Source organism: Fusarium mangiferae, assembly GCF_900044065.1.
Source record: "Fusarium mangiferae strain MRC7560 genome assembly, contig: FMAN_scaffold008, whole genome shotgun sequence".
NCBI lineage: Eukaryota > Fungi > Ascomycota > Sordariomycetes > Hypocreales > Nectriaceae > Fusarium > Fusarium mangiferae.
The window spans coordinates 1,080,758-1,090,869 of record NW_024573928.1 but is presented as its reverse complement, the minus strand read 5'-3'; the positions used below and the strand labels follow the sequence as shown (position 1 = coordinate 1,090,869).

At 49.2% G+C, this 10,112-nt stretch overlaps 2 protein-coding genes across 2 annotated transcripts; one reads left to right on the top strand and one right to left on the bottom strand.

The window, feature by feature from the left end:
• Positions 1–8,236: 8,236 nt before the first annotated feature.
• FMAN_11328 (uncharacterized protein) lies at positions 8,237–8,737 on the top strand (the record flags this gene model as incomplete). The annotated part of the gene is made up of 1 exon (XM_041834127.1): positions 8,237–8,737. The coding sequence occupies one exon, from the start codon at positions 8,237–8,239 to the stop codon at positions 8,735–8,737; it is 501 nt and encodes a 166-aa protein (XP_041684422.1).
• A 41-nt stretch (positions 8,738–8,778) lies between these two features.
• Positions 8,779–9,906, bottom strand: FMAN_11327 (uncharacterized protein; the record flags this gene model as incomplete). The annotated part of the gene is made up of 2 exons (XM_041834126.1): positions 8,779–9,376; positions 9,542–9,906. The coding sequence occupies 2 exons, from the start codon at positions 9,904–9,906 to the stop codon at positions 8,779–8,781; spliced, it is 963 nt and encodes a 320-aa protein (XP_041684421.1).
• Positions 9,907–10,112: the final 206 nt, after the last annotated feature.

Below are 10,112 nucleotides of genomic sequence, written 5' to 3'. Positions count from 1 at the left end.
TGGAACTGTAGCACAGGTGGCTTGAGGCTTAGCCCGGTCGATTGCAGCTGGGACGGACGAGCAGAAGGGAGCCCCTTGTGTGTTTATTTGAGTGCACAATCAATCAATCGCTATCACTGAGAGAGCCTAGAATGTATCAGGCTATTGTATTGTATTGTTCGTATAGAGTCGGGTCGAGTCGTATCGTGAAATTCGTTTCATGAAAGGGATGTAAGTTCTGGATCCCAGGCGCTGTTTTGGGGGGTGAGCAGGCCTTTTTATCAAAATGGCTTTATTCTTTTTCTTGAACCTGCTAACAATTGGACGCAGCACATACACGCACCCAGAAGAAAAACAAGGCAGTCTCAGTATGTGGTTCTTGGGGGCTACGTAGGGTTTCCCCCTTGGTTGGTCTCCTTTAGCTGTGCTGGTGCTGGTGCTGCGGATCGACGATTTAACTGCTCATCCATGGAGGTGTCTTGCAAGACGGAGTGTCGCGGAGTAAAGATCGGCAGCGGGTCGAAGAGGAACAGCAGCAAGACATTGTGCCAAGCCCAAGACGAGCAAAACGGAGCATCCAAGTCCAAGCACACGCCCCTCTTCAAGGCACCAGCCTTCAATTCGATTCAATTTGAGTCCTGGAAAAAGATACATACATACTTTGCAACTGCGGCAGATGCCAGCATCAGACACAGCTGAGCTGTTATCTAACACTGCTCTCGGTGAGGGATAATTGTCTCAGCAACCACCGACTCTCGAGCTGTTGAGCCTTGGCTTGAAACTTGGCGTTCAATCACTGTTCGACGGAGCAAGCTCAGGTTCAGTTCGGGCCCAGAGTCAAAAACGGAGGAGGCAGAGGGAGTGAGAGGAGGGGCGTGGCTTGGCTCGAACCCAATACCAGAACAGGCCTGGCCGATGCAACGTCAGGTCTTGGGTCCTGACCAGGCGAAACCCGTCCATCTCCATCTTGTCCGTTTAGTTTACCTTTACCCCTGTCGAATTTCCTGAGGTGCTCCGTTTTCTTTTGCGTTGGGCTTATGCGATCTATCGGGGCTTACGCATCACCACCAAAAATCTCGATACTTTTTTGTTTTGGCTTGTGATTGACCTGGCGGGTCGGGTCATGTTGGTGAGGCATCACGCTGTGTCTAATTGATTAACCGACTGTAGCTACGGAACTGTCCAGAATTTATCCTCTTACCACTCCCTGCAGCGCCCGAGATTTAACCTCACGCCCAAATTCATCCCGTTGTGAGGCTGGCTGATGTCTCGGATATGCCTGTATGTGCTGTACCTCTTACAGAACTGTAGGTAATATTCTCACGGCACGGGAGGAACCAGCTCAAAACTGCTTACGACGACAACGACAACGCGGCACAGCTTCAGAGACAAAAAGGTACAGCGCAACATATTCATGCATTGTTTGCTTTTTGGCAGCAATCTACGTATCTACCGCCTTGTTTAACCCAGGCACGAAAAAGGAACAAAAATGCAAATGCAGATAAAGCTTGTTGCATCAGATGTCTTGTTGTCAATCGTTGCTCCGGGCTCCCGTAACGGGGTCTTCCTTGCACAGTGGGAGCTTGCCGCAAATTATATTGTAGAGTCTCATGTTGATGAAGCTTCTAGCTTCAGGGCCCAAAAGTCTGTGCAAAAAGACCCTGTGCCTGTGTTGTACTGTATGTATGTATCACTCTAGCTTTTCACCTTCTACAGCTTGGACCAAGATGAGTTGTCCAGTGTTGCTCTGGCAAGATGACTCAAATATACGGTAGACAGATGGTAGTACGACAATTCAACATGGGTCGCCTCATGAAATTGAGTTCACCGTTAAAATAACCCCGGATCGGCCAGCTCAGCCCAGCAAGGGCACGAAGCCACCGGGATCAATTAGGTAGTAAAAAGGACAAGATCATATCGAGCTGACTGCGTGCGCCCGTCTTCCGCGGGTGCCTGCTGCCTCTTGTCTCAACTGAATGTCCAAGTGACGGGCTTTTCGGCTTGTACGGCATGCCATGCCACGGTGATTGATAATGGATGGCGGCGCTTGAACCGCGCCGAAAGGCCGCGCAATTGATACAATAAGCATCCATGGCATCTGTCACATTTAAACAATGGCGTTCGCGTCGGGCGGCATGTACGTTGCAATAGGTAGATGCGATGCAGTAATCAACCCTTGTTGTGCGACCAACATTATATGAAGGGCGGATCTTTGGATGGAGTCTTGAATCCTAGGGCGGGTTTCACGCATATCGCGGGATCCGATGAGAGAGTCTGATTCTTTTCTCCATCCGCGGTCAACGCATGAATCACTTTGCGAGAAACAATCGGCATTATTGTTTCTCAACACATGAAAGAGTCGCTATTGGGCGCCCGCCAAGCTTCCATTGTGACAGGATTGTAATTTGCAAAGTTTTGTCCTCGTATGGAAAGGCGCTATTGGATGGCTGTCACTTACAAGCCTCAATCCTGATGCAACGTAGACAGCCCAGCATCACAGAACAGAACAACAGAGCCGCCCGCGACTACGGGCACCACCACGATCTAAGCACCGGGGTGATCCAATATCCACAGGGAGGAAGATGAGCAGAATGCTATGTGCGGATACAGCGCAGCACACCGCGTACCCGGGGATTCGGGTCGTTCAGTACTCAGGGCTGCAACGCTGGTCTTACGGCGGGCTCCAGTATTTTGAGGTTGAGCTTGAAAGGATGATACTCCATACAGACAGAAGAGATGATGGACCCCTAATAATTCTTTTTAAGGGCTGACTCTGACCGAGAGCGAGAGCGAGAACCCTGTCCTTGCATGATGAGCCTGAACCGTTGGATTGGGCTCTGGGCTAGCGTTTAGTGTACCCAGAAATAGAGCATTGTTGAAATGTGTAAATTAGCGTGTTGGGCTTGACAGTGAAAAGTCCGCTGCAGAAAATACAATGCTGCAGAGTTGAGTTTCATGATGTTCATGACCGCTTCTTCTTCTTCTTCTTTGCTGTCTCTTGTCTGTGGATCGTGTTGGGATGAATTGCTATTTCGGGTGCATCTTCCCGCCATTTGGCTTCTTTACAGGGCCCCTTGCCGTGACTCACAAGGGACCTTGCAAAGCCGTGTTGTTGACATGCAACTGAGCGAGGTGAAGAGGATGGCTAACGAGATATCACAGTAAGCGGTAAACGGAGTTAGCGAACGGAGATCTTGGCAGGGCATTCCGTTCCGGCGTTTGGAGTCAGCCTTCAAAACAGTCCTAGCGCCATCGGCCACTCCTTTGATGACACAGCCAATTTCCGATCTTCAGGGCACAGAGACGAGAACCTTGGTCGGGGCCATTAGAACAGGATCGAAGGACATGAAGCTTCGGTTTTTTACTGTCTTGTTCTGTTTCTCCTGTCCCATGACCCAGATCCCACTAGTCGGAGATGATTCCGTTTCAATGGCGATATGTCGTCGATTCGGTTCACGGGGTGTGCGTAGAGTCCAGAGCGTTCTAATGAGATATCTGAATGTTCTGGACGGGAATAACGACAGACGACTGGCTCTGCTGATATGTACAAATATGCCTTTTTGTTGAGCATGAAAAAGAAAGACATGGCATTGCATGGACACATTGCAACGGCCCTGAGCAATCTCGATGTCGTCCGTTACGGCTTCATTGGATTGGTCCTCAAAGTTGCAACGTGCTTTGCCAAGACCTTGAAACAGAGTGTCAATCAGCATTCACGTTCACGCTATCACACCCGGCCGAGTCGTGCCAGTCACATCCGGCACGGCACTCGAGACAGGCAAAAGCACCCCCATGACTCCGACTGCCATGGGCATCGTACTCTAGCATGCAATCGACTTCGCGAGCTTCCTTCACAAGCACCGGAGCGTCTCCGTCGACCTTGTTCTTGTCTAGGCTGTCTGCATGACCCCGTTGACGATGGTAATACCCTGCATCTCATCATGATCCCTAAAAGCGAAATTGGTGACAGGGTCTGAGTTATTCCCGATCGCAGTAAATTATCGTCGCCTAGCCAGCAGCTACGAACATCGAGAACCAACTTGTGGTGTTTGATGGAGCTGTCGATAGCCGTCTGAATGATGCAATCTCCATAGCACGCGCGTAATTCATACCTCGAAACATGACAGAAAGGAAGCGCTTATCGCAAAACTGACGTCGACAGTTACGCAGCACCCACGCGCGATCGAAACCCCCTCGATGCCCAGAACCAGACTTCCTCATCGGATCAGCGAGTGAAACTGGGGACGTAGTTGATTGATCGTCGGATTGCCGGGACTGGGCTTGGGCGGGAACGCTTATCAAAACCCGCGATCGTCTATCATTTTTATTTATTTTTTTGCCTTTCGATGGTCCCGATGAGAAGTTGGAAGGAAGATGAATATGTGGGGTTTAAGACTAACGTACGTAGGTAGGGGGGATCTTGATTGATTCATCGAAAGATTATCAGCCAAGTCAGCTCAGGTGTGGGATGAGAATCTGTTTGATCTTCGTTACAGAGGAATTAATCATCGAGATGTGTTTTAAGTAGACAGGTTGAGTCGGGTCGAGTCGTAGATCAAGACACACTGACTGCACTTGTCTCATCCCGATCGATCACTAATACGAGTGATGTCGCTCCGTTAAGCCCTTTGAAGAAACCGTTTTAAACTGGGCTGATGGGTCAGTCTCGAGTTTGAGATAGATAGAGCCATCCACATCATCCGGACACAAAACGGCCGCCATTCAGTGGTGGTTTTGAGCAAATGCCCATGGCCGTGCCACCCACAATTCCATGACTAGATTACCGATTGCCCATGGCATGGCGCGACACACAACAAACACCCCCTCTGAGTTAGTCGTAATATCATCGAATGGAAACTCCCTCAGCGTGTTGCTTAGTTAGTGTATGTAGAACTGCAGATTTGTTCCTGGGAGCTAGGCAAGACCCTTTGTTGTAGATCGATCTGGACCACGCTCTAAAAACCCGCCCTCATCAAGTGATGGAGCCACATCGAGATGGCGACGCCACCGGCCGAGATGCTCTACCAAACCTTCGATGGGCGTCCGTTTTCGTTATAAACAGTCAGAGAGTCCTCCCGTTCGGAGCTGCTCCTGGGAACCAATGGCCAGGCCTCTTTGCACAGGTATCGAGATGCTTGCTTTTTCCCAAATCGACATACATATCCGTATTCAAAGACAATTCTCGATCTCGCAGATTGAAGATGGAGGAATGGAAATGTATGTACATACATACAGAGTAGCCTCGCCTGATCAATGCTGCAAGGGGATCGAGACGGAGATTCTCTAAATCGGGGATATGGATGACCCTTTTGTTAATTCCCACCCCACGCCCTTTCCCCTCTGCTCCGTTTTCTCATTTTGCCTATACTAGAGTAGGACAGAACCTTACGCGTGTCTGTTTTATCTGATGCGATAATGGCATCCGATGCATGCGCTGTGTTGCGTTGCGCTGCGATGCCGCGGCATTCTAACTCCTCCCATCTCCCATGGAGCCCGATGCATGGCGCTGTAATTAAGCTCCCCGACGGATGCGACGGATCAGTGTCTTCTTTGTCAGACGATCACGAATTGCTTGGCAAGCCGTGTCATGTCTAAGGTCTTGAGGTTATTGCTGACTGATGGTCCTTTTTTCCTTTTCTTTTCCGCTTGAATTGCTATTTCCGTCAAAAACGAGGAAATAATGCCGCTCACCATTTTAAAGTCAGAGCCAGAGTCAGACTGTTAGACTCAAGAGTCTAGAACACTGGCTTGGCAGGGTCGCCTTATTCTTGACCTTTCTCACTGGCGTTTTGAACTGGGGGTGGGCCCCAAAAGGTCCCTGAAAGCTGAAGTTTGATGAATGATCGACCCGCTTGGACATCCATCCAATGCTGAGCAACGTGTGTTTTGCATAGCATTAAATTACAAAGCCATCCCAGCCAAACCATTCTAAGCAGTAAACCTGTCACAGCCACGATCTTCTGACGAAGCCTTTTCTCTTCTATCCCATCAAACCCCAGCAAGCGCTGACAAGAGCAAGACGGTGTTGCATTGCAGGACTGCAGTCCCATGCGGGCTAGAATTCGTCTTGGCGGTCTTCTGCGGGAAATTGCATGGCACTCAAGTGAGACGATGGGACCGTATTCCAGAATACGCCATCTTACAGAGCTTGGATCTCAAAATGGACTTTCAAGCCACGGGCCCCGGTGATCCCAGGGCTGAAGAATTATGGAGCGGTGAATCCCTTTTTTTGTCCTCACAAAGTAAGGGTCCTTTTGAAAGGGTCCGTCCGGTCTTGCTTATCACACGAGGGAGGCTCTAGATCAGGGCCTTTGTTTTACATGCTCGGGTTCTGGGCCAGAAGCTCGGCCAATGTGACTGATCTGTTTCGGCCTGACTCTAGAAAAACGTCTGTGGTCTGGGTTCGGTTCCTTGATGCGGCAATGGGTGCCTGTGCTTGATGCATTGTAACTGAGCACTATGCAGCTGATTGCTTTCGATCAGATTGCATCCCGGGTACTGTACTCACGGAAAACCTCGATGTTTTGAGTAAGCGAGTGTTTCCGCGTGATAAACCCTCAGGCACTTGGTCAGTTATTTTATCAGTTATTCCATTTGACTCTTTTGTATCATATCATGATGGAGCTCGGGCATGCCGATGCGGATCAGGCAGGGCTTGGCTTTATTGATTTTCAGGGCAGAGTCGTAGAGGGCAAGTCAATAAAGACATTTGAATCGGTGCTTTTACTGTAGCCTCAGCGTTTCTAGACCATGCTGCTATTCTTGTCTGGCCATTGACCTCCAGTGTTGTGTTCTAGCCAGTCGATAGGCTCAATACTACGCCCCCGGAAAAGACCGTTATCGATCTCCCGGCATTCATACAACGTTGCTTCAATTAAGCCCTTTTCCGCTCCTGCCGGGCTCCGAGCGTTCCTGGCTAATTCGAGAACATGTCCATCAATACGACGATGTTGTACCCCAGCGTGCACTATGCCATTCTCTACTTCGGGGTCTCTCAACCGCCCTTCTCCGTTGCGCCCTGTCGTAGAACCAATAGCGAAGCGCAGGTGTCACAGGAAACCTTCGCACAGCCGTGCAGTCCTATTGGGTAGATTGGTTCTCAAGAGCGTGGGAACTCGTCGGGAATACCCAAGATCAGCACAGCGACGTTCTAGACCCTTTGGATCCATGGGTTGCGTGTCCTCGTGCCCTGAGCCACAGTTCTTGGCTTCGTAGGCTCTGCTCCGTTGGTCTAGAACGTGTTACGAGTACTACTGTGGCGCCCTCTTTTTGCGGATGCGACGGGAGGTTAACTGACTTATAGCATAACGGTTTTGTTGTGAAGCCTGAGAGATCAGAATGACACGATAATGACAGAGGGGAGGGGGGCAGTTGCCATGCGACGCGGGCGGTTAAAACGGTGTTTGTGATTGAGGTCACGCGTAGCTTGGCGCGAGTTAGTTTTTGTGTCTTGGGCGTTTAAGGCTGCGAAGAAATGACTGATTGCTCAATCTTGTGACCTTGGATCGTCCAGGGTATGTGTTTCGAGAGATGCTGTCGTGGCTGGGTTGTGGGTTGGTTGTACTGATGCAGGGTCTTTGTCTCACACCCTATTCTTGCCCTGATAGTGATGATTTGAGTTTGTTAGGACTTTGGTGTCTCGGTTTGTCTAACGGCGCAGTTGGTTACTGGCATTGGTTTGGTGTTGGGCCTTGTCAGCGAGTAGCAGGCAGTCAAGGGCATGCATGATCATTGATGAGAACATGTCATGAAACAGTCCCGTAAGATACGGTGCCAAACGCAGTAGCGCGACATGAATAGATATTGTTTACGTCTATAATACAAACTTATCTGTATGACTTATAAGTCAAGACGCAGGTGGCCATCGCTCGATAGCTGCCGAGCGAACGTCGATCATCTCCGTCTGGGGCAAGTCTGACGAATTACCCTACGGCATTGCTCAGGTACCAGGGGCAAACCTGGAAGCTCTTTGTTCCTAGAAACCTGTTTTAACTAGTAAATGTTTTATACATATATATTGCCACTGCCTGTAATTTTCTGATCTATGTTCGCCGTTGTATAGGACTGCTTGCTCCAGCGCTTCACTGTCAGGTGCTGAAGCGGCTGAGGGGGCATGGAGGGCTGCTAAGATGCAGGAATCTCAGTGGTTGGTTGCTCTCCCGCAGCGCTGCCTGATGCATTACGTGGACATGCATTCGATCTCACCACCTCAGCGCTGCAACTCAATCACAATTATCTACAGTAAAACATCATCAGCATGAGTAAAGAAATGGATCTCATTGATACCATGTCCATGGCTTCCACTGTCGATGGCCAAGGCACGCCCACACACACAACGACAACCGAAACCTGCAGAGATTACACTGAATCCGTTCCCTACCCCGGAGCCATCTTCATCATTCGCCATCGCGACTCAGGCAAAGTCATCACAATCGTCAACGGCGACCTCCGACTTTGTGAGGGCTTCAACCCGAGAGGAGGCTTCCACTGGGAGTGTATCGAACGAGATAGATGGCTGGGCTTCCGAAACTGTGTTTCTGGGACTATCATCGGCCACAACGAGAGGAGGAAGTTCATCGCCCGAGTCGATAAGCATCAGTCGCATGAATACTTTACACTTCGGCCAAGTCCACAGGGTGGTTATGAGCTTTTGATGAGACATGGCCAAGAGTTGTGGAGTATGGCTGTTGGAGATGATGGGAGTGAGTTGGTTGAAGTGAGAGGTGAAGGTGCCAAGTGGGACTTTCTCAAGACTTGATGGTGTTTATCTTTGAACCTGACGGAATACTTTTGTCTTATTTATGGCATAGTGCCTCTGAGCTCTGACACATAGCCGCGAATACCGTCCCTTTCCTCATCAGTGAGAGATATCTGGAAATACTTCTCAAGAGCTTCTACACGCTCCCCTTCTGTGTCACAAGTGGTGATGATTTGTGTCTTTCCACCCAGATTCTCTTTAACAACCCCATTCACAAGCATTCTCTTTCCATAAATCTCCATCTCCCTTTCGAAGCTCGCCTCAATCTCCACAGGCCGAAGCAGAAACTTGATAGTCAATACATTGCGTGGCTGATGGCTATCTGCGTGAGTGTTGATCCACCAGTTCACAACATTCCAATCCAAGGCAAAGAACTCGATGCCCGGAAACGAGTAGAAAGAGTTCCACTCTTTGTCTTGGCCGTTTCGATACTGATAGATCCAGAGTTTGGTCTCTTCTGTCTTGTGGACTTGATGAGGTATCCAATCTCTCTTGAGTCGTATTTGCTGGGTTCCAAGGTTCTTGTGTACTAAACCGTCGACGAGTGGCATTGGCATCGTGGCGCCGTCACCTCCGAATGCTATATCGGAATGATATTTGCTACCATCCGGGAAAGTGATGATATTCACGATATGGTTCCTTAGTGTCTGGTCAGCGTTTGATTCATATTGCCAAAATGCTTAGGATGTCTAAAATGGACGTGAGGTTATTTCTCCATTGACAACTTGGTTTCTAGTTCCTCGATGTGTATAGATTTGACTTCTTCGTCTGATCTCAACAGCTGAGATACAGTCGGTTACTTACCAGCCTGGATAGTCCCCTTTTGGAACACCTTCGAGTCTTCCTCGAGTTCGTACCCCAGCAGTATATGCATCGAACCCTATAGCCCGAAGAATGTGGTTGTACAAGATCGCAATTTCCATACAGAAACCGCCGCGGCCACGTCTATCTATCACCATCTTTCGAAAAAGATGTCGAGGATCGAGGTCGATACTATGTGTGACATTATAGTGCAGAGATAGGTTTTCATATGGGAACGCAGCGAGCGAGTGAATGTGCAAGGCTTTCAAGAGCATCAAAGAAGGCCGGAGGTCTCCTCGCAGCCCTTTGGGAAGATCGATATAATCGAAGAACTGTGAAAGTTGCTCTTGACTATATGCGGAAGCCATTTTGTGAGACAATGTAGTTGGTAAAGACTGGCTATTCTTAAGATGATTCCAAAGCTTCTTTTAAAGCTAAGTTGGCGGTGAGTCATTTCTGGTCCGACCTGATGCCGTGCTTCTGCAACACCAAACGCTTGCCAGGATGTCTTGAAAACCCAATTGGCAGCAAGACCTTACTAAAATATTGAAAGATTCTTGGACAACCGATACTG